This window comes from Podarcis muralis, chromosome 7 (genome assembly GCF_964188315.1).
Source record: "Podarcis muralis chromosome 7, rPodMur119.hap1.1, whole genome shotgun sequence".
In the NCBI taxonomy this organism is placed as follows: Eukaryota; Metazoa; Chordata; class Lepidosauria; order Squamata; family Lacertidae; genus Podarcis; species Podarcis muralis.
Genome location: NC_135661.1, coordinates 65983878 through 66009209, shown reverse-complemented (window position 1 = coordinate 66009209; position 25332 = coordinate 65983878). Strand labels below are relative to the sequence as shown.

The window sequence follows — 25332 nt, the reverse complement described above, 5'->3', positions numbered from 1 at the left end:
TAAACATTTTAAGCTTACAGAACTTCTTGCCTATTGTTTGTCAACAGAATTATGTACTATCCCTTCAAAGCAATATGTTCCCATGAATGAAAATTATGCCGCATCCTGTACAGAAGTCACAATGTATATAAGACAAATATGGTTTGCTGCACTAGTGAAACAAAGATGTGGTTGGAAAACGGGGGGAAACGTTTTTGTCTCCTGTGCAGTGACTCACCGTCTGCATCTGTGTTGTATTCAGCTGGTAGGTTGCACTTTACATGCTGAATGGGCTACAATATCAAATGGTAATCATACCTGGCTTCCCCTGGCAAAACGCTCTTCATTGTGATGGGTGAGCAGAGGACAGGTTTGAACCCTGCATGCAGCCTTGTCTGAGAGGGACTGCAGTGTGTTTGCTGTGTGTGCAAACATACCACTATGGGATCCCTGTCGAGTCCAGTCACCCCAGTTTACAAACCCATTACAAGTGTTACCACAAAGTATACCACTTAAGTTTTTTCCATAGGCATGAATGGCAACCATTCGCTTACATCAGGTGTAGCCAACATGGTGTCCTCCAGATATGTTGGACTTCAGCTCCCATCATCCCTAACCACTGGCCATGCTGGAAGGACTCTAACATCTTTGCTACCTCTGACATAGACGGTGGAAAGCAATTACACTCCAGGGCACTATGGGGAGCTTAACCTGCTCCTTGTCCCTCCTAATCCAAACCTTTGAAAATCAAGCATATTCCTATCTGCATGTCTTAGCTCCATCTCAGGTTCTGTTTCTTGGTCACATCAGAGTGTTGTTATCCAGTGTTTTATATACATTAGACAAAGTGCATATTTTTTAAAAAAAGGTTTCATGAAAGCTGTTATGTGCAGGCATAAATAGCAGTCTTGTGCCCAATCTATCCCCAACAGCAGCTCATTTTCATGTACCGTATTTTTCGCCCTATAGGACGCACTTTTCCCCCTCCAAAAATGAAGGGGAAATCTGGGTGCGTCCTATGGGGCGAATGCAGGCTTTCGCTGAAGCTTGGAGAGCGAGAGGGGTCGGTGCTTTATTTCCCCCCCCAAAAAAACTAGGTGCGTCCTATGGGACAGAGCATCCTATGGGATGAAAAATACGGTATACTGAAATTATTTTTTATTAAAATATTTATACCTCATCTTTCTATGGAATAATTGCTACAAGTTACTTACTACAAAACTTAAAATGTAAGATAATAATAATAAATTTTTATAAAGTCAAAGAAACAACAGAAAAGGTAACCTTTAAAAATATCATTCCTCAGATAGTCGACAAACCAATTATAAGCTTAGCAGGCCAAGTGCTCTCTGGAAAACCAAAGTTTCCACGAGATGGTGGGAAACCAGCAAGGGGTGAGTCAGATAACCCTCAAAATGTCTAGGTACTGCTCTCCTCTGCATCTACACCAAACACACCTAAGATACAGACAGGATGCAAAGGAGACACTCTCCATCAGATTTTTTAAAAAGTATTTTATTGATTTTGATATAAAATTGCAAAAAATATGTAACAATGAAGAGACAGTTCATCATATAACGTTGCATAATATAATCAGGTTCAAAGTAGTGTAGAGAATTCATTAGCTGATTTTTGTTTCTATTTTATCTGTCAGCCCAAAGTACTTAGGTGTAGTTGACCATGTGTGGCTGGAGCTTTACAAACATTTTTGTCCTTGGTGGTCTGTGTAATGTACCATAAATCCTGAAATTTGTCCAACTCAGTTCCTTTTTGTAGCAACTTTAATCTGTGAGTTAGCTTTTCCATCAGTGCCAGATTCCAAACCTTGTGGTACCAACAAAAAAAGGTTAACGGCAGGGATTTCCAGTTCTTGGTGATCTCTCCAGTTGATCTTAATAAGTAGGTTAGCTCAAATGAGAGATGGCCCTTTGGAAACCCTGGTCCTAAGCTGCTTAGCACTCATAAATGGAGCAGTACTTTGAGTTGGGCCTAGAAAACAGACCAGCAGCTGGTGAAACCCTTGCAACATGGGACCAATGTGCTCTCAATAACTGGCTTAACTATTGTGTTTCAGACTGACTGAAGTTTATAAGCACTTCAAAGGCAGCCCCATGTAGAACATACTGCAGTAATCCAAATCTTGATGCAACTAAGGCATGTGCTACTGTGACTACATCTCTTCTCTTGAGGAACCTCCGCAGGCACAGCAGCCTAAGGTGTCCTACCCACAGCTGCTGCCTGGAAACCTAAGAATGAATCTAGGAGAACTCCAAAGCTGTGAACCTGAGTTTTTAAGGGAAGTGAACCGCCCTCCAAGACAGACTGAACTCTTTTTCCCAGAGCTTTCTCTTCTAACCAAGAGCACCTCTATCTGGATTAAGCATCACTTTGTTTGCCCCACCCTATATACCAACAGAAAACTAATCCTGATTGTCATTTCTTATATAACCAAAATAGCACCATGTAAGCACAAGACGGAGATATCAGCAGGTGTGGAAGAACCCAAAGGTTTAAAGGTAAAGGTACCCCCTGACCATTAGGTCCAGTCGTGACCGACTCTGGGGTTGCAGCGCTCATCTTGCTCTATAGGGCGAGGGAGCCGGCATTTGTCCACAGACAGCTTCCGGGTCATGTGGCCAGCATGACTAAGCTGCTTCTGGCGAACCAGAGCAGCGCACGGAAACGCCGTTTACCTTTCCACCGGAGCAGTACCTATTTATCTACTTGCACCTTGATGTGCTTTCGAACTGCTAGGTTGGCAGGAGCAGGGACCGAGCAACGGGAGCTCACCCCGTCACGGGGATTTGAACCGCCGACCTTCTGATCAGCAAGTCCTAGGCTCTGTGGTTTAGCACCATGTAAGCACAAGACGTGACGCGGGTGGCGCTGTGGGTTAAACCACAGAGCTTAGGACTTGCCGATCAGAAGGTCGGCGGTTCAAATCCCTGCGATGGGGTGAGCTCCCGTTGCTTGGTCCCTGCTCCTGCCAACCTAGCAGTTCGAAAGCACGTCAGTGTAAGTAGATAAATAGGTACCGCTCCGGCGGGAAGGTAAATGGCATTTCCGTGCATTGCTCTGGTTCGCCAGAAACGGCTTAGTTATGCTGGCCATATGACCCGGAAGCTGTACGCCGGCTCCCTTGGCCAATAAAGCGAGATGAGCGCCGCAATCCCAGAGTCGGTCACGACTGGACCTAATGGTCAGGGGTCCCCTTTAGTCTTTACCCTAAGCACAAGACGGAGATATCAGCAGGTGTGAAAGAACCCAAAGGTTTACAGAATGACAACTCCACACACTAAAGGTGGGGAGGAATGACAAAAGCCAATTGCGGACTAAGTATGCTCAGTAACTACACAATGCTGAGTGTCTATTGGGAGGAAAAAACAAAACACTTCAATACTCTCTCTGGCTTGGCTGGAAGAGAAAGGAATTAGCACATTCTGTTGTCATCAGCACACAGGTGAGTTCCAACTCTCTCATAGCAGTTTCATGTAGATGCTGATTAGCTTCAATACTACCAAGGTGGAAAATGTTCAGTTTATGCTCTAGTCAATCAGCTTACCCAGTTCTACATACTTATGTCCACGGGAAAAAATTGCAGTGAAGGACCAGCCCCAGCATCCAATAGGAAAGTACATATCCCAGAATGCACTTAGTGAGAGTGGTAGTCTGCCTCCAGTTGCACAGAAGTGTGAGCACAGGGTTTTCATTTCTGTTCCAGTTAGGAAGAGAGTTTGCCAATGAGGGCTTATCTGAGCGGGGTGTTCCATGCTGTGAAGATTGGCTCCCATTTTGTAGCAAAGGCTCATAGTCATGAAGCAGATGAGCACAGAACCAATAAAGTACTGGAGAAGAGGAGCCCAAAAATCTGGTAAGGACCTATTTTTAAAAATTGAAGAAATTATTTCATTGTGCACGTGCCCAAGACCTTTCAACATAATTCCAAGAAGCATAAATCCCCTTTTAAGAAAAAGCACAAGATGCAGATGAAGTGGTCTGAACAATTTGCCAGGTTTAGGTCAGGGTCAGCCTCAACACTTAAGATCTTCTGTTCTACCCAGAAAAGAACTAAATACTGTCCTTTCTACGTGTAACTGCATGCCACTTTAAAATTTCTGAATGTTTATCAGTTTATCAAGCCAGCAGCGCTGGGGAACCTCTGGCTCATGGGCCCTAGCAGGCATGGCACATGGCTGGGATCAGGAGCACTGATGGGTGCTGAAAGCAAGTCCATTTGAAGGTGCGCTGCTGACTGGAGCTGAGAGTGTACCTTAAAAGGAGCTTCCTCTCTGTGCAGATTAGCTGATGGGTGCTGAGAGTGAGACCCTTTGAAAACCAATTGCAAAATGGGTTTCTGGATCAAAGCTCAGTTTGAAAGATGTTTATTATGGAATAAAGATAAATTATTACTCAGTTGGAAGTTTGGTTCTGGCATGTGCCTTCCAGCATGTGCCTTTTCTACTATGCCTCTGACTTCTGAAGCTGCTAACCACCAGGCTCAAAAGCGGAAGTGATTAAGCAAACACATGACAACTCTTGCTGCCAATAATCTAGGGGAATTCCCTACTTCCCCTTTCTTGTAACTTTCTCTCTCTTAAAGCACTTCCAGGGAACAGGTGTTGACCACTGTCTATATGGCAACCCTTTGAACAGAGTTCTCACCAGGACAGAGCATTATATAAATTTAAAAATCATCATCCCAATAAAAATTATCATCTGGGATTAATGCTAGGAGCCATTGAGCTGCTGCTCCCATAGCTATTAAGATGCTACAATCATTAATAATACTAATTGCATAGTATTTATATAGTGCTTTTCCTGAGCGTTCGAAAGCATTCCACATACATTATCTTAGTAAACCTTACAACAAGTCCTGTAAGGCAGGCTGATATGACCACCCACATATTGCAGACAAGTAGATAAGGATGAGTGAACAGAAGCTTGCCCAAGACTACCCAGTGACTGAAATTTAAAGCAGGAGCATTATGGCACACAATACATAGGTAAAAGTAAAGGTACCCCTGCCCGTACGGGCCAGTCTTGACAGACTCTGGGGTTGTGCGCCCATCTCACTCTATAGGCCGGGGGCCAGCGCTGTCCGGAGACACTTCCAGGTCACGTGGCCAGCGTGACAAAGCTGCATCTGGCGAGCCAGAGCCATACACGGAAACGCCGTTTACCTTCCCGCCAGTAAGCGGTCCCTATTTATCTACTTGCACCCGGGGGTGCTTTCAAACTGCTAGGTTGGCAGGCGCTGGGACCGAGCAACGGGAGCGCACCCCGCCGCGGGGATTCGAACCGCCGACCTTTCGATCGGCAAGCCCTAGGCGCTGAGGCTTTTACCCACAGCGCCACCCGCGTCCCTATGCATGCTTAGTCAGAAAGAAATCCCACTGCCTAAGGCTCCAGCCCCATACACAGTAATCTGCAGATGCACACTAATCTCGGAGTAATCCCTTCTGAAATCTATGGCTTTGCTTCCAAATAAGCACGGACAGAATCAGGCTGCAAATCTAATGAGAGGCACTTCCCCATCTTTAAAGGGTGTATAAATTTCAACTGTGAGGTCAACTGAGGAAGTACCCACACCCTTTTTAGACACAAAGACCACCTTCTGCCCCATATAAAGCTGAGAGCATAGCCTATTTTTCTGGCTTCCACCAAGAGGCAGATTTGCACATCAGTGATTATTGGCCTGTCTAAATATCAAGGACAAGGCCAGTTTCCCCTCACCCCAGATTCTAAGTGTTTAAAAAGTTTTAACGATTGGATGTTTATACTTTGGTTGTGTTTTCAGTATGTTCATGTATGTTTATTACTGCATTTTACTTTTGTATTTCAATTTTGTAAATCACTTCTCAGTTTTTTTGCTGCGGAAAGCAATTCATAACTTTAACAGCTAACTAAAAGTCCACACCTACTCCTTTTTCCATGTACATCTGCACAGCCTAAATAATCCAGCTGCTCCCTTAAAGCAGGGGAATTCACTGTTTCCTCAGGCAACCTAGTTCATCACTGAGGTCTGCTGCCTAGAAGTATGAAGTCTTCTCTTCTGCACAGTTCAAATTTCAGCTGCTGTTATTCAAATATTGTTGATTTCCCTGGGAGGAGAGTACCACCTTTCTTCTTTCACAGTATCCCTTTCCCCCCATATTTGAACTTAAGAATCATTGTTTTTCCAAGCTAACTGCTTCTAGTTCCTTTGCTTCACTTCTGCTTGGTACTTAACCCAAAGCTAGATGAACTGCTCAGTGGCAAAGTGCACAGGAACATAGCAAGCTGTTTTATATCAGGTCAGATTATCATCCATTTAGCCCAGTAGTCTGGCAGCTGTGGCTCTTCAAGGTTTCAGGTCATTTTCATCACCTGCCACTCTTTTAATCTGGATATGTCAAGGACTGAAACCTGGACCTCCTTCATGCAGCGCACATGCTCTACCATGACCTAAGGTCTCTCACCCTAATATATGCCAAGTCTATACTAGCATACCTGCTTAGCACATAAAGGCACATAGCGTTCATCTCTAGTTTAAGGAATGTTAGATTAACAGAGCTAGGAAAGGCCAAAGTCTTGGGGCTATGTGGCAGATTAGTTTTCAGAATAAACACAAAATGAATAAGATGCACACCTTTAAAAGAATTCAAGTCTGAATGTCTTGGGTCAGAGATTGGCTACCACTTCCTGCTGAGCATTCACTCCTGCATAGTGTGTATCCCTTCGAAGCAGAGATCAAGGTTTTATGCCAGGCTGGACTGATAACACCATGATATGCTTTTGTTCAGGTTGCCACCACCCCGCTATCTGACAGCCCTTCAAGAATCTGCAAAACTCACCTGCACATGCATGCAGAAGGTCCCAAACACCAACAGAACTGTTGCGTGGACCACGTAAACAAATGCACCAGGAGAGTAAAAACCAGTAGCTGGCTTGCTCAAGTCCTTTCCCTTCATTCCTTCAGTCTTTCTTCTCAGCAGGCCAAGTGTTAGGCAGTGCCAGGGGTTTGCAGCGATGTACCGCCAGGCTGCCCAGGAGCCCAGCACAATGGCGGGTGCAGCTAGCAGGAAGTTGGGGATCTGTCTGGGCTCAAAGTACCTGAGGAAGCCGACATTCCAGTAAGTATCTTGAATGTAAGTGTAGAGCACAGGAAAGTTCCAGGAGCACCATGGTGGTGCCACACCATTTGAGGTTGCTACACGATACCCCTTATGTGCAGCCAGTTGCAACAGTGGGTCCGGCACAGCATACTCAGGGCTAAACGTGGTGTTGCAGAACCGAAGGTATGCCCAGAACTGAAACAAAGCAAATGGCAGGAAAACAGAGGCAGACATCACCACCAGGGAAGCTACCAGGTTTAGGAATTGACCCAAGATCTGTGGCGGCTTTACTCCAGTTCCTGTCCTCGCCTGCAACTGGGAGACAAAGAGTTTTGTCTGGGAATAGAGGAGGAACCCAGCATTGATCAGTCCGTTGGAACGCACACCAGCAGCTAGCGAAAAGAGGAGGCTGCTGGCCCAATGCTGCCCTTTCTCTAGCCACCACATGGCACTAAACACTAGGAGGACAAACATGCTTTCTGAATAAGCAGCTGCCATAAAGACGTTTGCAGGGGTGAGGCAGAAGAGGATGGCTGACAGGAACGCCTTCCTGCGGCACTGCAGGACCGCGCAGCTGAGCTTATACAGAGTCCATGCTGCCCAGGCAGAGAACAGACCATTGAGCAGAGCTGCAGAAAGGAGCAGGCGGCTCCGGAGAGATAAGAAGCCTTGGAAGGGCCACAGCACCGTTTCCGCTGCCGCTCGCAGGCTCAAGGGAAACAAGGGGAAGAAGGCACAATTGTGCTCATACACGTAGCCGTGCTCAGCTATAAACAAGAAGTGCTCCGCATCCCACCGTGACAGGCCTCCCAGGAGCCATTCCAAGATCCAGTCGCAAAACCCGTACTCAGACAAACGGGGTGGAGAGAAGGCATCAGCAGCATGGTCGGGGATCAGGAGGTTGAAAAGGGCCTGGGAAGAGTGGGAAGAAAGGATAGGAAATGACAGCCAAGTCGACGTCCTGTCCCCCTCCCTCCCCAAAGCAACATGTTCCCTCCGATTTGGGACCTGAACCTGACCAGGGAATTCAAAGCCTCACAGCAAGTCATCCCCTGCCCCAAACAAGGACTTGAAGGCATTACGTCTGGGTCTGGGGCGATTTCTCATGCAGGAGCTGTTTTAGAGGCATTTCTAGCGGGGAAACGGGAGAACGGACAACTTGGGCAAATGCAGCAGTAGGGGAACTTTTTTCTTTAGCCACCAATGTTATTTCCTTAGGGTAGTGTCCAACTAAGTGCTACTCAGAGTAGACCCACTGAAATTAATGAATCTAAGTTAATCATGTCCATTAACTTCCACTTTTCACTCAACAGTAGACCTACTGAAATTAATGGAATTAACTTAGTCACATCATTAATTTCAATGTATCTACTCTGAGTAAAACTCAAAGGGCCCACTTCAAGTAGGACTAGCATTGGACACAACCCTTAATGTCTTCTAGACTTTCTCCAACAGACTGCAAACTGCATATAATGGATAAGACTAAGGAAGTGGGTTAAGTAAATTAATAATAATAATGATAATAATAATAATAATAATAGTAGTAGTAGTAGTAGTAGTAATAATAATAATAATAATACCCCACCCATCTGGCTGGGTTTCCCGCTGGGTGGCTTACAATGTATCTAAAAACATAATAAAAACATCAATCCTTAAAAAACTTCCTTAAACAGGGCTGCCTTCAGATGTCTTCTAAAAGTCAGATAGTTGTTTATTTCCTTGACATCTGAAGGGAGGGCGTTCTGCAGGGAGGGCACCACTACCAAGAAGGCTGTCTTCTCGGTATCTTGCAATCCTTACAACAACCAAGTAAAGTGTGCCAGTATTACTATCACCATATTGCAGACGTGGGCCTGAAACTACGACTGTTTCATGAGTTCATGGCAGAGGTGGCATCTGAACCAGCAACTTAGCCACTATGCTAAGCCAGCAGTCCTGTATGCCAAGATGAAGGTGCTCTGGGGGGAAAACAACTGATCAGTGAGTATGCTTTGTACCTCTTGTTAATCTGTGGGAGAAAAGAGCAACATGCCAAAGACCACAATTTCTAAATGTGCACCGTGATCATCTGCCAAATGAAAAGTCATTCCAAGTTGCAGAGCCAGACGAAGCATACAGAAATGTCAAACTCGGGGGTTTCCTTTGTGCAATCAATCCAATTATGTGTTGGCACACAAGGAACAGAGAGAGCCACACATCTAATGAAATCAAACTCAATAAAGGCAGTCATGCCTTTCCATAAAAAACAACAACCCTGTGGCTGTTTGGCTGGCCAGACGACAATACCCAGCCCAAGCTATGAGGGACCAAAAAGGAATTCTCCTGCTAGCAGTCTGTCTGGCATGTACTGTGTGTGTATTTGGCACAGTTCCCAGTGTCAGAACTTACCTATGGCCCTACAAGGAACTTTAGTAGGATCCCATTGTAGCTGTCAAGATGAAACTGCATTCTACCCCAAGTTCTTCTAAGGCTGGAATATGCAACACTCTTTGGCCAGCATACTGTGTTAATATGCCCCATGTACAACACAGGGACATGGGAGGTGGCCTTATAACAGTTTAGCCTATTTGTCCATCTAGCGCTGCACCGTCTACTCTGACTGGCAGTGGCTCTCCAGCAACTTCTAGTTGGCCACTACGTGAAGCAGGACGCTGGATTTAATGGGCTTTGCTCTGATCCAGCAGGGAACTTCCTCAGCCTCTGAGTCATGTAAGTACAAGCCATGGATTTCCATCTCCCAAGCTAGCCTCCTGCAACCTAATTTTTAACAAAATTAAAGCCAAAGGTTGTAAACCAAGGAGAATAGAGAAGTTAACACCATGATTAAGAACCAGGGAAAAAAGTGAAGTGTTTCACTGCCTGCACAAAAGCCACCAGGGACAGTATCAATCTGACTTCTTTTGGGTAGAAATTCCAGTTGGGGGGCTGCCACGGAAATGCATTGTTTCTCTTCCATCTCTCCTCAATTCACGCTCACATAACTGAATTCTTAGTAATGGCTTACTCTGGCTCCAGTTTGCCCTGGTTTTCTCATCCTACACAAGTATGAAGTCTCAGAACTTGTATGTGCTGTTTGCTTTAGTCTTGACTCAAGCCGGCTTCCCCAAGCTTGGTGCCCTCAGCTGCTGCTGACTCCCAACTCCTGTCAGCCCCAACCAGCATAGCCAATGGTCAGGTATAATGGGTTATAAACCAAAACATCTGAAGGACACCAGGTTGGGGAAGGCTGCCTTAACCCTACAGGCTGCATTTAATTTTGGTTCTAGCCACCCCAAAACCCTAATGCCTTAATCCTAGTGAAGACTCATCTTACACTGCCAATGACATAGGTTAGCTGAATTTCTGGTTGCCATCACTGCAGAGAAATTGGGAGCAACGTTCCTATCAGCCTGAAAGCAGTGCTTCTGGTTCTCACGTTGGTTGAGATTTTGTGAGAAAAAGTGGTATCTTTGGCAAAATGCACAGGATGCTCCCTTTTCATGGCCTCCCTTGCTATTGCAGTAAAAATATGCCTAATTTAAATGTCAAATACCTATTATGTAGACAAAGCTCCTGCAGCTGGCTTCATGTTCCTCTGAGCACAAGAATAGTTGCGGGGAAAATCTTGCCTGCTCAGAGGTTACAAAGGCACAGCTACTAATCTTCAGAAATACTGCATAGGATTGGCTCTCCGGAACAGAATATGGATTATTGAGAATATTTGTTTTCAGTTTTTAAAGTGTGTAGTCCACATCATGTCTGCGGACTTACATTTGGAAGTACATAAACCAGCTATTCCCAAACTATTGAGTAAGTGATGGAGAGACACTATTATGCCACAACACATGAATTCTGTACATCCAAACATCTATTCTGCAGAAGCAGCTTCCTGCTGCATTTCTGTTTGATTTGCTGAGGGAATGCCATTCTTACTCATACACACTCCAAAAATTACACCTTTTTTAGGAGTTCTAAAATCATTTACGTAACAGTCTCCGACAGGGAACTATAGCGACAGGGCCCAGTCACTATATTTCCTGCACCATCGAAGGATGCTAGCAGACAGAGGAAGCTTCAGCTGCAATGGCTAGAGATGGTCCTAGGGCTCTGCCAGACCAGCTGGACTACCCATCTAAGTTGGTGGCCATCACTACATTACATGGCAGCAAATGCCTTAGAATAACAAACTACGTGCTGATGAAAAAGTACTTTAAAAACGTCTCTCTGTTCATTTTCTCCACGCCATGCATAATTTTTATACATTTCTATCATGTCCTCTCCCCTCCTTATTCACCCTTTGTCTAAGCTAAAAAGCTCCAATGCTGAAATCCGTCCTCTTCATGGGATTTGCTACAGCTCCTTGATCATTTTCACAATCCCCTTTTTAATACTTTAGTATCATTCGCATACTTGGGTCAACACACAGCTCACCCCAAACCCTGTATCATTTATGAGCAAGTTAAAAAACAGCAGCCCTGTAATACAGATCCTTGGTGGATCCCACTTGTCCCAAACTCTCTACACTGATCATTCTAACTGGAAATGTTTAGGGTTTTAACCTGCAAATTTCTGGAAGAAAGGCATGTGCTCCAACACTGAGCTAGGTATGACCCCTCTCTATCTAGAACAGATATACTACCTTTTGAACTTTAAACATATGAAAAAGAACCCAGTATTTATTTCTGATGTCATCTGTCCTGATCTGAGAATGCCAGGCGGGTTATATTTCAGTGATATTGTATATTTCAGTGCTTGGTGTTGGGGGACTTGCCTGGAGGAAAAGAGTGAGCACTCTGCAAAGCACTGCAAACCGAACCACCTCTTGGCAATGAGGGTCTCCTTCCTTCCTCTGCAGCATTCTGACCTTGGAGGTCATCCAATGGGTCACCACTGCCTTCCATGCAGGAAAATCCACAGAGAGATTTTGAAACCTGAAATCAATAATAATAAATTCAGCGTCACGCAGGATAATACTTGCACCATGTTTGTCAATGGCAGGCAAATAATGGTTTCCACACTCATTCTCTGGACTAAAAGAGCAGGTGTGATGTAGTGGCTAGACTCTAACCACTGGGTGATGAAGGAGATACAGGTTCAAATTGCACTCAGCTATGAGGTAGTGGTGGGCAACAACTTGGATGGCTTTAAAATAGGGTTATACAGATTCATGCAGGTTAATGTTATCAATGGCTACAAGCCATGGTGGCTATGTTCTACCTCCACTGCCAAAGGCACCATATGTCTGAATATCAGTAGCTGGGAAGTAAAAGTGGGGAGCACTGCTGTTGCTCTCAGGTCCTTCTTCTGGGCTTCCCAGAGGACGCATCTGGTTGGCCCCTGCGATGCTGTACTACGCAGGGTGACCTTGGGGCAGTCCCCATCTCTAGGCTCTAGGGTTGTTAAGACAGATAAAATGGGAGAGCCACATGTGCTGCTTTGAACTCCTTGGAATAAAGATGGAATTTAACTGTAGCTAAAGAAACAAAGCTAACTCTTGACTGCACTACCTAGCCATTTTCCTGGTGGTTATCACTGTGATGTGGTAGGGAATGGCATAGTTTAACTGCACGCTTCCTCCATGCACACACACTATCCATCATAATGACAGACATAAACAGGAACCTGTTTACATAAATACCTGTGGGGAGTGTCTGGCACTGCCTGGGGATTCTTAGAAACAACAAAAATAAATCAAGATTTTTAAATGGATACAGCAATTTGTGTGTTTGGACCCGTCACACTGAAAATTGGACAAAGTCATGCCAAAGTTACATTTGATTCAAAATGGCACTCAATATCCAACACCAACAAAGACAGTTGCCTAACTTGGGAACTCTTGTGCCAAGTTTGGCAATGATATATTTTATTATTATTACTATTTATTATTTATTAAATTTATATACTGCTCCTCATCTGAGGATCACAGGATGATCTATTATTATTATTTATTAAATTTGTTTACAATAGAAATACACAAAAATATATATTGATATGCAGCCAAACCTATAGAGAACAGACACGCAGGTGGATGGATGGACAATCCACTTTCCAAAATATATGAAATATTGTTGCATTCTGAACTGACCAAGACACTGAACAAAACCTGGGGATATTGAGTCGCAGGGGGTACAGCAATGCAATAGGGGCAGGCTTGACATTCAGCGGCTGAAGTCACCAAAGTCAGAGAGAAGGTTTACCCTCCATGCCAGAAGGGGCTACTCAGTGTTCCTTTACTTGCCTCTGCATGAATGAACAATTTCCCCATAGAGGTGAACGACTAAATAATGAGTTACACTTAAGAGAGAAGCAGACCGGGGGGGGGGGGAGTGCCCGCTGGATCAGAGCAACAGTCCATCTAAATCCAGGATCCTGTTTTCCACAGTGACCAACCATATGCTTCCGGGAAGCTCACCAGCAGAGCACAAAGACAACAGCCCTTCCTGTATGTGCCAGCATCTGGTACTCAGCAGGATCTGTTTAGCTATCATTAGTAAGAGCCACGGAGAGCCCTATCTACTACTGACTGGCATAACTAACTCTGAACAGCAAACTCTATTTAACAGAGTTTTGGTGCTGGCGGCAAAACCTGCCCTCCAGACCAATAATTGGTGATCTGGCCTTCATCTACAAAGATCCCAGAAGTTCGTGTGCAATGTGTCTTTATGTGCAGACACACACTGTACCTCCTCCCCGGGGTTGTTGTAATACACAAACCCTTCCTTCATACCCATCCTATCCCTCATAATGGAAAGAGAGCGCAAACTTGCTGCGCATGAAAGAGAAAGGCTTTGTGCAACATGATGAAACAGCTAGAGCTGTCCCCAAGGACAGAAAGACACACCCTCTTGAAAAAGGAAGTAAAACCTCTCACCACATCAGCAAAAGACTATCAAGCAGGCTTGCTTTTCCACCAAGGGTACAGCCAAGCAGTCATCTGTGGCTGAAGCACTACATGAGAAAATCTTTGCGTGTGTTTTTTTAAATAAAAAAACTTATGCATATTTAAGCCTGGCAACATTTCTTATTTCTAGTCAGGTCAATGGTTTCAATAACAAACTACTCCTGTCTAGTCTACCTCCATTTTTATCCCCTCCTGTCAAAAAGAGCATGCAAATCTAAAAAGCCAGACAGCAGGTTTTGTTTTTTAAAATCCTTTAAAATGGAACTATGAAATGGTTTTTAAGTTCTGCACTGTAGCCTCGTTGCCACCAGAGGGCACCAGGCACTCACTGTGTTGGTACCTTTCCACACCTTGCATTGCTGAGGCAATCAAATTATAGATATGTGATAATACAGGATTCCCTGATAAAATCCATGGCAATGCATGCATCGAATTCTTCTATAAAGCAATGATTTAGGCACCTCTCCATGTATTTAGTGTTATCCTGTAGATTAAGATATTAAAAATAACTCAAGAATTCATTTCTCAATACTGTATACTTCTATTAATATGTCTAAATAATTCTCTTCACCTGCCCATTTCTTTTGACTAAAGAAAAGATGCAGTTTGTCCCCCCCCCCCCCCGTTTTGAGTCACTTTAATTTCCTTATTGCAATGCTATCCCACACACCACCTTTTTTCGGACCCAGTCTCTGCGGAGGTTCTTTCTTTAAAAGCAGTTTCCATTTCAACATATACCTGTTTTAATGGAAATGAGTCTTGCTGTCTGAGGTTAAAGGCTTTTTAAAACATTCCCCACCCCACCCCCCACAAAAACCTACAGACAGATTTGATTTGTGTATGAATTGTGCACCTTTCTTGAAGGCTCATGGGCTGGAATGAACTTCTGTGCTTTAATAACGATTGGTTTTGTTGGTTTTTGACCAGGGTTTTTGTATGGATTTTTTTTAAAAAATGTTTATGTTGTTTCATAGGAGTGGAGAGAGGCTGCATGCACTGCAACTGCTCTGCACAGAAAGGCAAAGCATAATCATGAACATCTTCACCACAGGGCCAGCTCTGGGTGCCTCCATCTTTGGAGGGGAGGTGGGGGTGGCTACCAGGAAGAGTCAGCTCACTTCATCTGTGGAACTCTCTCCCCAAGTCCATTTGTCTGGCATAAAATCTGATGGTTTTAAGGCACCAAGGGGGAAGCCTTCTTTGTTTTCCAGTGTTTTAATGGCCTCATTGTATGCTCTTGATTTAATTGCTACTTTTAATAGCTATTAGTTATGTTTCATTGTATTGTTATTTTATTATATCTCACTTTAAATTATAAACAACTACCTGACTTTTTGAAGACATCTCCATTCTCTTGCATTGTTTTTCAAATTTTTATTTTATTGCACTTATGGAAACAAATATCCCTCTAGAAACGGAAAAATGGTTTCTCCCTATTTTGGAACTAGTGAAAAATAGCTGTCTCAGTTTCAGTACATGCTGCTAAGATCTTGGTGTAGTATATATTAATACATTTGGAAGCGAAGAGTCAGGGCCTAGCCAGCATCCATTCACACATATAGTACCACTGGTCCTGTTGCTCCAAATTAAACATTAATTCCTGAGTGGGAGAGTTATTGGATTAAGTGGTTCCAATTTAACAGAGTTCTTATGTTCTTATGAGTTTGTAATGTTGCTAAACTAAGGATGCACCACACTTGTGTGAGCCATGCTGCTTTATCTTTGGGGTATAATTTCAAGTATGTCTTTGACTGACATCATTTCAGTGTGATCTCCCAGACTGACCATAAGCAACTTATGCAATATTGATCACTTATTTTATATTTTCTTTTTAACTCTGCTTCTCAGCCATTCTTTGAAAGCCATGCTCTTTTATATCTCTATTGCATTTTTAATTTACAAAGTGCTTCATACCCTCGGTGACCCTATTAGTCCTGTTTTACAGATGGGAAACAGAGGCTGAAAGTGGTTTTCCCAAAGCACAGGCCATGATCCCAAAGAGCAGTAACACAGTGGCCTCCCAGAGCTGATTTTATGACCTATAACACAGAGCAACAGCACAATGTGTGCTGGTGGTTAGCTAAATCTGAATACACTTGCTTCCAACCAGCAGCAAGCAAAAAGGCTGCCACCTGACTACCACTCATCCAGGCAGCTGCTCACATTTCCTGGTGCTTGCTACACTGACACATAATGAAGCATGGCCTGTGAACCTCCAGTGCCAGACTCATTATATTCTAATATGTTCTAATATGTGAATGCACACTAAGCTGATAATTCAGGTGGCTGGTGGCCAAATCTGAGCCAGAGCGGGGAAAGCGGGGAACTACTAACAAATTAAGAGATATTTTAGCATCATGACTTCTTTGCCAAAGGGAGCTCTCCTTGATGTGCTGTTGAACACAAATTGATTATAAAGCTGTGAAAACAAACTGGCTAAAAAGCTGGTCAAAAAGCAGATTCATGCAAACAAATCACTTTACCTCCTACAATCAGAGGATCACTTCTTGCTTTCTCATGTGATCATTTACACACATTCCTCAAACATTCATTTTTTCAAGGAGATACCCAGCACCACAATAACAGTGGTCCATCTGACTTTCCATATATACCAAGAAACCCTCTAACAAGCAAAAATTGCTTCCCAAGTGTAATGCCCAAGATCTTTTAACAGGGCACCTAACACCTTATACATAAAAAACCTGCACTCCACCTCTGAACTTTGACTTATTCACTCATGCATGGAAACCTGAGAACACAGGAGACCATTATGTACTGAAGTCAGAAGATGAGGGCAATCAAGTCTTCAAAGACTAAATTGAAGCAGAAGAGAAGAAATATCTAGGAGTTGACAGAGAAGAATTCAGAATCGTTCCCGTTCCCCACTCCCCAGACACATCAAGTTGCTTCACTGGCTTCTTACTGCACTTTTCACCACCATCAGGCTTCTATTCCTCCCTATTAATGTGATCCCCCATTCTGATCATACACCTTCCCTTTACTCCAAATCTCTTACTCCTTATATCTACACAAGCTCACCATCTTCTCTTGCCTCCCACACTTTCTCCCATTTTGCTCTTGAACTTGGGTCAGCTTCTATTTGCTGTTGCTTCCCAATCTCACCTGCTCTGAAGTTCTTAATGAAAACAGAGTTCTTTAGGAAAGCCTTTCTTTAAAAACCCTAGCTTCATTAAACCTGTCCCTCCACTACCGTGAGTAAAGACAGATTAAGATTTTAAGACTTGACAAAAAAGAAGCTGCTGAGGTACCACTGTATTTAACTCCCAGGCATCTGCCTCTAACACAAATTGCAATCCTGGGTTTAGAGCAGACACATTTCACCATCTGAGGCAAAGCCACTATTATTAATAATTACATTTCTATACTACCCTTCCCTTCATCCAAAGATCAAAGGATGGTTTACAATATAAATACACAAAAATACATAGCGTAACAACAACAATGCCCCCCAGCCCGTTTTAAAAGGCCATAGACTGTTTAATTAGCCAAAGAAGAGGAATGTTTTTTCCTGACACCTAAAGCTGTGTAAAGAAGGTGACAGGCAAGTCCCCCTAGGCTACCGTAGTTTCTTGGCTAGTGGGATACTGTTGCTTACCAGATGCGGGTGTAAGCAAGGAAGCAGGGAGGTTGGCATAATGCAAACACATTGGCAGGATTGCTGGACTATTTGAACCACACCCACCTCCCTGCCACCTTGTCCCTCTCCCTCCCAGCAAACAACAGCCACCCATCTGCCAGGAATCTAGCATAGCAGCTCTGTCCTATCCCACTTTTGGTTTAACGACAAAGGAATGAACCACCAGGAGCTCCCTCAGAATATAACATCTCTGTCACTCTGATTTTCTTAAGGCGCTTCCCCTTTGCTCATTTTTGTATCATCCATCCCTGCATTTTATGTCAAAATGTAAACTGTAAGACACCCAGGTAGAGACTGTGTCATTTTCATAGTGTCTGGCTGGCATAACGTTGAAAGTAGCATCGAGACTGTTGAGAGGGAAGATGCGTGCAATGTAACATAGGCTGGGCTGAGACAGGGTAAACTGGCATAGCTTTGGAGCAGAGCAGGGATCTGAACCTGTTTGAACCTTGAAGCTCACCTTTCTCCCAGCTTAATCTACTCCACAGTGTGGCTGTTAGGATAAAAGGGGTAGCGCCACCCACAAAGGTCACCCTGAGCTCCTTGGAGGACATAACTGTGAAAAAAGGAAAAGAAAAATGCACCTCCCCTCTCACACAAGCCTTGCATTTAATAACTTGTCTGGTAGCCATAGGCAACCAAGAATTCCAGGATGAATGAGCAAACTGGGAAGAGTACAGACACATCAATCTGTCTTCTCCATCAGCCCACTTAAGTTTCTATGCTAGCTACAGAGGAAGAAAATTCACTTCCTCCATGGTCAGCCCAGAAACACAGCAGGCTGTTAAGAAGCAAGCCAGTTCACTCTATCCCTTGCCCACCATGATAGAAGGCTTCTTCTTTTTTACCTAGCCAGGTAAAAAGCCAGCAGTTTATATTTCCATACTGGTCACAGAGGAGGGAGCATGGAAGCAAATACTAACCCCTTGGCCTTCTTTGCATGTACATCTGATTCAGTCACACATTTGTGAACCCAGGTCAGCAGTAAGAACAAAAGAAAAGCCCTGCTGGATCAAGCCAACAGCAGATCTAGTCCAGCACCCTGCTCACTGTGGGCAACCAGATGCTTCTGGGAACCCTGCAAAAGCAACACGCCCCACCTGCAACTGATATTCAGAGGTATACTGCCTCTAAGAGCAGAGGCAGAACATACCCATTGTGGCTAGTAGCGACTGATCGCTTGACTTTGTATAATTCTCTTTTAAAGCCAACACTGCCTCCTGTGGGAATGAGTTCCAGAGTTTAACACAGTCCAACCACTACACCACACTGCCTCTCACAGGCGGCTTCATATGTTCATAGAAACCTGCTTAGGAGCCCAACAAAAAAAGGGGCAAGAAGTGGTTACTCAGCGGCTATGGCGGGGGCCAGCATGGGGGATGAGAGCTAAGAGAGGCGGGAGGGGGGAGTCAGGCGTGGGGGCGGGTCCCCATCTCTCCTTCGGCAGGAAGAAGGGAGTTTATAGGGCAAGCGGCAGCCTATGGGATGAGCCCATGTAAAGAGGCGCTTGGGGGGCGAGCCTCTCAGAGGAGGGTCTGGGAGCCAGTCCCCTCTCTCCCTCAGCTGGCGGCCCCCGGAGACAACCGCTGTTCCTCCTTCTCCCCCCAACCTGAGTGCTCAGCGCGGGGACTCAACGGCTCCATCTCCATGTCTCTCACACAGTCACAGCCGCTCTTCCTCTCACTTCCGGCCCGCGGCGAACCACTTCCGTTGGCAAGGAAGCCCTTGGCGCCTGCGCAGTAATCCAAGAGCAGCCGCCCTTCCGGCGTCAGAACGGAGGCGAAATCATAGAGAGGGAGGGGCCATTAGACTCGCCATAGACTTACATCCGGGACTTCCGTTTAAACTTTTTTAAGGCCATTGCAAGTCTATGGTTCTACACTGGAAGCCGCCATTAGCCGCGATTCTCTCCTGCATGAGCGCAGGAGTGGCGTCTAGCCCCTGGCATCTCTATGATGGAAGCCCTATATGCGTTTGTCTTTCACTGGGACCAAATAAAATAGTTTCGATGTTCTACCGGAAGTGACAATAAGGAGCGTGTTGACACTGTTCTACTTTTTTAAAAAAATTATGGTGGTTGCCGCCGCCTTGTGAAGCATAGGGAAAGGGCCGCATGCGGAGGACTCGGTCCGTGGGCGAGGGAGGAGGCGCCATCTTTGCTAAGGGCAACACGGTGGGCGCTGCGAAGGCCCCCTCAGCGCCAGGCGGCGCCGACTCCTTTAGCTGCGCAGGGTGGGGCTGCCGTGGGCGGAACATGGCTTCCCTCTTCCTGACACATTTATTAAACAAAGTTGCTGTTGTCTCGCAAGAAAAACCTCTCTCTGCTCTCCTTTGTGCCCCGCGACCATTTTCTCCCTTATTATTATCTCCTCCAGAAAATCTAGTTTCTCCCCCTCCTTTCTCACTGGTAGCATTTTGCCTCTCGAAGGTGCCTCAAAAGTGTGAGGTGTGCTGAGGCAGTTTCTGCAGACCCAGTACTTTGGAGTTTCTTTAGGTGTGTGCCTGTAGATGCATGCACGTGTATGTGTGTATAATTAATACACGTGTGTGAGTGGGAAAACGCTCACGAATAATTTCCTGGCAGCCAGTCGCTCCTTTGTTTAGCATCATGTTTCAGGCAATGGGACTAGTTCTACTCTGCCCCAATGTTCCAGTTACAGATGGGTAGCCGTGTTGGTCTGCCATAGTCAAAACAAAAAAAATTCCTTCCAGTAGCACCTTAAAGACCAACTAAGTTAGTTCTTGGTATGAGCTTTCTGTGTATCTGAAGAAGTGTGCATGCACACGAAAGCTCATACCAAGAACTAACTTAGTTGGTCTTTAAGGTGCTACTGGAAGGAATTTTTTTTGTTCTGCCCCAATGGTGTGGGTTGTCAACATTTTTTGTTTTAAAAAATCCAACCTTTCCTTTGTGAAGGAAAACCAGCTTTTGTTAAACAGGGAAGCCAAGGATTCTGCTTCAGTACCGAGCTGCTGGCGATTGACATCCACAAGGGAAACTGCAAAGAGACTGTGACATCAACCATCTCGGGGCAGGGAGGAGAGCCGGCACATAGCATAATCTGCATGCATAGAAAGTCAAATTGGACACGGAGGCCTACAGCAAAACGGAATTCCACTCAGCTTCCTGCCTAGAAGTGCTTTGGTTTTTGTGTGTGGTAACACTGGAGATATTTATTCTAGCTTTGTTTTCCATTTATTACATTTATATAACCCACCTTTCCCCAAATGAGCTCAAGGCAACATACATAGTCTGCCTCCATTTTATTCTTGCAAGCCTATGAGATAGGTTAGAGTTAGACTGTGACTGATTCAAGGTCATCCAGTGAACTTCCTGGCAGATTGGAGATTTGAACCATGGTCTTCCCAGTCCTTGTAGAATACACTAACCACTACATCCCACTGGCTCTCTTTACAATGTGCCTGCTCCAGTAATGAACATGGAAATTTTTAGTGGGCAATTGTTCTTTTTTAAAAGGAAATGGCAGAGAATGAACCTGGGACCTTATACATCATGCAAAGTGCATGTTAATGACCCATCTTAGTCCTGCATCCTGTTCTGATATAGTGTCCAGCCAGATGCACTTGGGAAGGTAAAAGTTACGCTAATTGCTTCACCTCCTTTTCTCTCTGGCCCAATCTATCACTGGTTGTGCCCCCCTGAAGGTAATGCAGTCCTTGTAATGAAAAAGTATGCCACCCCGTTATAAACTGTCACAGGGCAACAGAAAGATGACCTCCCATGTGTCCTGTGACTGTTGGCTCAATACAAGGCTGGGGTTCTCAGAGCACAACTTGGGCCTTTATAGGCAATCAGTGGAGATATATAAACTCCCCTTCCTTCCTTCCTTCCTTCCTTCCTTCCTTCTCTGTGAAGCAACTACCTTTTGCTCACTCATGGTATGCACCGCCTTTTAATTTTTCCATTTGAGTTGCCGCTCCCTGTTCCAACTTAGGATTCTTGCCTCACCTACCTTTGGGACTTTAGAACAAGGATGAACAGAATTCATGCTTGCTGGATCTACTTTTTTTTTTTGCAAGAAACCCGAGATCCACCTATGGAAAGTATGTGCACAAGGCATTCATACTAACATTAAAGAAATTTGAACCTAGGGATTTGTTTTGAGTACTGGAATGGAATGGAGCTCAGAATCCTTCCACATACAACTCCATTTCTTATTGCCCCCCAGCTCTTTTAATTTTATATTTTAGGGTGGGCTGGCAGAGGGCAGCGATGGGGAGGGATATTGTGGCTGAGACTGTCAAACAACTGAGCATCAGAAATCCTTTCCGATGCAGAAATCTATCCATTTCCGATTTAATTTTTTGTCAGTCTTAAATAGTTTGTCCCATAGTTCATGTATTTATTTTAACATGAAAATGTATTTTTTGCACACATGTTCATGCACATTTATCTTTATATAATTATGTTTGTATGCCATTTTGCCTAGCAGACACATTTCTGTGCAAGCAATTTTCTCTCATTCATTTTAAACATTTTTGTGGTTGTTTGAGAAGCATATCACAAAATTCAAAGAAGTGCAAATTTCAAAAGACAGCTGCATTGAAGTTCAGGTAGTGCAAATTTGGCACAATGATTTTCTCCCCTACCCTGTCTGTAACTCACCCAAGTCATCTACCAGCAAATCCAGATCAAATTTTTGTCTACCCCTGCTTTAGAACATGCCATGGACAGACCCCAGCAATTCTATTCAATAGGATTAGTTTGCCTGTCTTCAGATCTGGGATGGCGTACACACCCCATACATTTAGCAAGCAAATGCACAGCAAGTTGACATTCAGCCTGCCAGTGTAAGTCAAGCTAGTATATCAGATCCAAACTCTGTTCAGCAGCAGGGCTGCTGCTGCTGCTCTGCTTAAGCCTGGCAGAGAGAAAACAAGCCTACGAAACAGTGGTCTATGCTGGGTTGCCTGGTCACACAAATGAGTTGACTGCTCTTAGGATCCAGCCTAAGTACCCCACCCCCTCTGGTCCAGCCCCTGCTACACTCCCATCATGTCTCTTTTTGGGGACGTATACAAGCCCCATCCCAGCTGGATGCTCATGCCAGTGCATCTTCAGCTGTGACGAGGTTGAAGATATAATGTTGGCTGTGCTCAGCTGAGCTAGGAATAAGCCAGCTGAGATGGAGATCCACTGCATCCTAAAGTGATCATTCCAGCAGACCTTGCCATAGGGTTTCCCCCTTAAAGAACAATTAAAGAACATGACTTCCCTCAAAGATTCCCATGAACCATCATAGAGCTACAATTCCCAGCACCCTTAACAGAATTCAGTTACCAATATTATTTGGGGGTAAGTTATGTGCTTTAAATGTGTGGTGTACCGTACTGGCCCAAATATAAGCTGTACCTTTAAAATTGGAGGGGAGGGATAACTGAATATAAGCCGCTCCATTCCTTGCTTCCCCATGGCTACATACGGGGTGTGTGTGTGTGTGTGTTTACCAGCGGTCTTTCCCCTTCCTCGCTCCCTCTCTTCCCGGCCTTGGGGGAGAGAACGGGGGACTACGCACGGGGTAGGTGCTGCTTTTCTGCACTCCTGGCGCTGTTTGCCCCATGCTCCTGGCTGCATACCATAAGGTTGCAAATATAAGCCGCACTTTAATTTTTCATGTTCAGAATTTGGGGGGAAAGTGAGGCTTATATTCAAACCAATACGGTATATACTTAGACAAGAAACATTCCAAGAACCAAAAGCTTCCAGGCTGAGAAAGCAGAGTGGAGCTGTCTTAAAATTAGGGATACTTGCATTTTTTATATATCAAGTCACAAGCTTTGAGCTGGCTGAGAGTACATTGGGAAGCAGACAAGTAACATCCTGAGCTATTTCCTCAAAGCAAAATAGACCATGCCAATATGTGAAACTGCAAAGGTTTTACAAAAAAACCCACACTTTCCTGTATAGGAAAATGTCATGGATGAAACGGCCCTGAAGAACACCTCATATGATGTACTTAGAGAACTAGATCTGAATGTTGTTACCAGTGGCAAATGGCTGAGGCATTGTGGTCAGTAGATATATCAAGATATCCCACAAATCAGGATGAATTTGTGCAAAAACAGTTTCCTCCCAGTTTAGAATTCAATTTGGCTGCTGCTAGCACAGCAGTTTTACAACACCTATCATCCCTAACCATTGGCAACGCTGGCTGGGGCTGATGGGAGTTGAAGTCCAATACCATCTGGAGGCCTAAAGGTTCCCCAATCCTGATTTAAGACATCTAAAGCTGTACATGACATTTGAGATCAGCTATAAGAAACCTATTTACTGTCCTGTCCATTCATGGGCAAAAGAGTGCAAAGACAGGGCCTTCTCAGTGGTGGGACACACTTGGAACTCCCCCCCACTGGAGAATCACCAGGAACCCTCTTGTCTTGCAAAAAAATGGTTAAGATTTTTTAATTTAAGCTAGTTTTTCATCAGTGACCTGTACCTGCAGGGATTTTAGTACCACTTCCTTTTATTTTACCTGTTTTTCATTTTTAATGGATGTATTATTATTTTTAAAGGGTTGCATTTTGCTAGATTTTATTTTACTTGGGTTGTTTTTAAATAGAAAAGTGGCTACAAGCATTAAACTAACTTTTTATTCTCCAAGGTTTTTAATGGCGACTAATGGCTGTTCTTATGTCATTACCTTCTTCTCTTCTTAAGATGTTTTAAGGCCATTTTGCTACACCAAGCACCCCCTGGAAACTGCCTTAGATATTTTAACAAAAAAGTAGCATATAATATTTACTAAACAGAAGCTACTGTTACATAGGCACTTTCCACATAGCATTAGCAACCATCTTCTCCAAGGATTTAAGAGATGATTGCTGTCATTTACACAGAAGAGCAAGTGCCCTTTGCAACTAGTTCACAATTCATATCCATCTCTGAGAACAAGTTAATCAAGTGTGATCAGATCTAAACATTTTCTTCATAACACAAGTAGGGAACAGGGAGGAACCCCGAGAACAATCCACTGATAACATGATCCACAAGCAGAAATGACAAAAAAAGGACTATGTGGCTATATTCTCTCCTCTTTGCCTTATGATGGTTCTGCAGAACACCATAAGACATGATTTTATTCGTTATCCAGGAGTGGAGGCCTGATATTCTTTTGGCTTCAGGGTTGACTTTGGAAGCTAAGGACACCTTTGTTCTATCAATTCAACTTCCTTTAGTGCCATTTATAATCACATTAAAAATTTCATTGGCTTGAGTACAAAACAATTCAAATGTGGAGATTGGCTCTTCTGTGGCAAAACAGGTGGAAGAGACAAGAAGGTTGTAAAGGTTAAAAGTAAAGGACCCCTGGACAGTTAAGTCCAGTCGAATTCGACTATGGGGTATGGCACTCTGCTTGCAGGCTGAGGGAGCCAGCGTTTGTCCACAGACAGCTTTTCTGGGTCATGTGGTCAGCATGACAACCACTTCTGGCACATGGAACATTATGACGAGTGCCAGACCGCACGGAAATGCCATTTACCTTCCTACTGCAGCAGTACCTACTTATCTACTCGTGCTAGTATGCTTTCAAACTGCTAGGTTGGCAGGAGCTGGGACAGAGCAACGGGAGCTCACCCCATCTGCAGATTCGAACTGCCAACCTAACGACTGGCAAGCCCAAGAGGTTTGGTGGTTTAGACCACAGTGCCACCCGTGTCCCCATACAAGGTTGGATCTAACATTAGTCATACTCACTTTA

General features: G+C 44.3%; 1 protein-coding gene across 5 annotated transcripts; it reads right to left on the bottom strand.

The window, feature by feature from the left end:
* Positions 1-3087: 3087 nt before the first annotated feature.
* Positions 3088-19379, bottom strand: PIGV (phosphatidylinositol glycan anchor biosynthesis class V). 5 transcript variants are annotated; one of them, XM_028738735.2, is made up of 5 exons: positions 19221-19329; positions 18072-18167; positions 11824-11983; positions 6813-7985; positions 3088-3858 (listed from the first exon to the last, which is right to left on the bottom strand). In XM_028738735.2, exons 3-5 carry the CDS (start codon positions 11926-11928, stop codon positions 3556-3558), a joined length of 1581 nt encoding a protein of 526 aa, XP_028594568.2. In that variant the 5' UTR covers positions 11929-11983; positions 18072-18167; positions 19221-19329; the 3' UTR covers positions 3088-3555. The 5 variants fall into 5 exon arrangements, with proteins under 5 accessions (XP_028594568.2, XP_028594572.2, XP_028594570.2 ...); XM_028738739.2 differs by lacking the exon at positions 18072-18167 and having other exon boundaries at positions 19270-19379; XM_028738737.2 differs by lacking the exon at positions 18072-18167 and having other exon boundaries at positions 19221-19342.
* Between the last annotated feature and the right edge of the window lie 5953 nt (positions 19380-25332).

Excerpts from the sequence above, each read along its gene's own strand:
- PIGV (XM_028738739.2), bottom strand. The coding sequence starts at position 11,928 with ATGACCTCCAAGGTCAGAATGCTGCAGAGGAAGGAAGGAGACCCTCAT. Across the intron at positions 7,986-11,823 it reads TGCTCACTCTTTTCCTCCAG|GCCCTTTTCAACCTCCTGAT; the intron begins GCAAGTCCCCCA and ends CACTCTTCCCAG. Across the intron at positions 3,859-6,812 it reads CCTTCTGCATGCATGTGCAG|GTCCTTACCAGATTTTTGGG; the intron begins GTGAGTTTTGCA and ends TTTTAAAAATAG.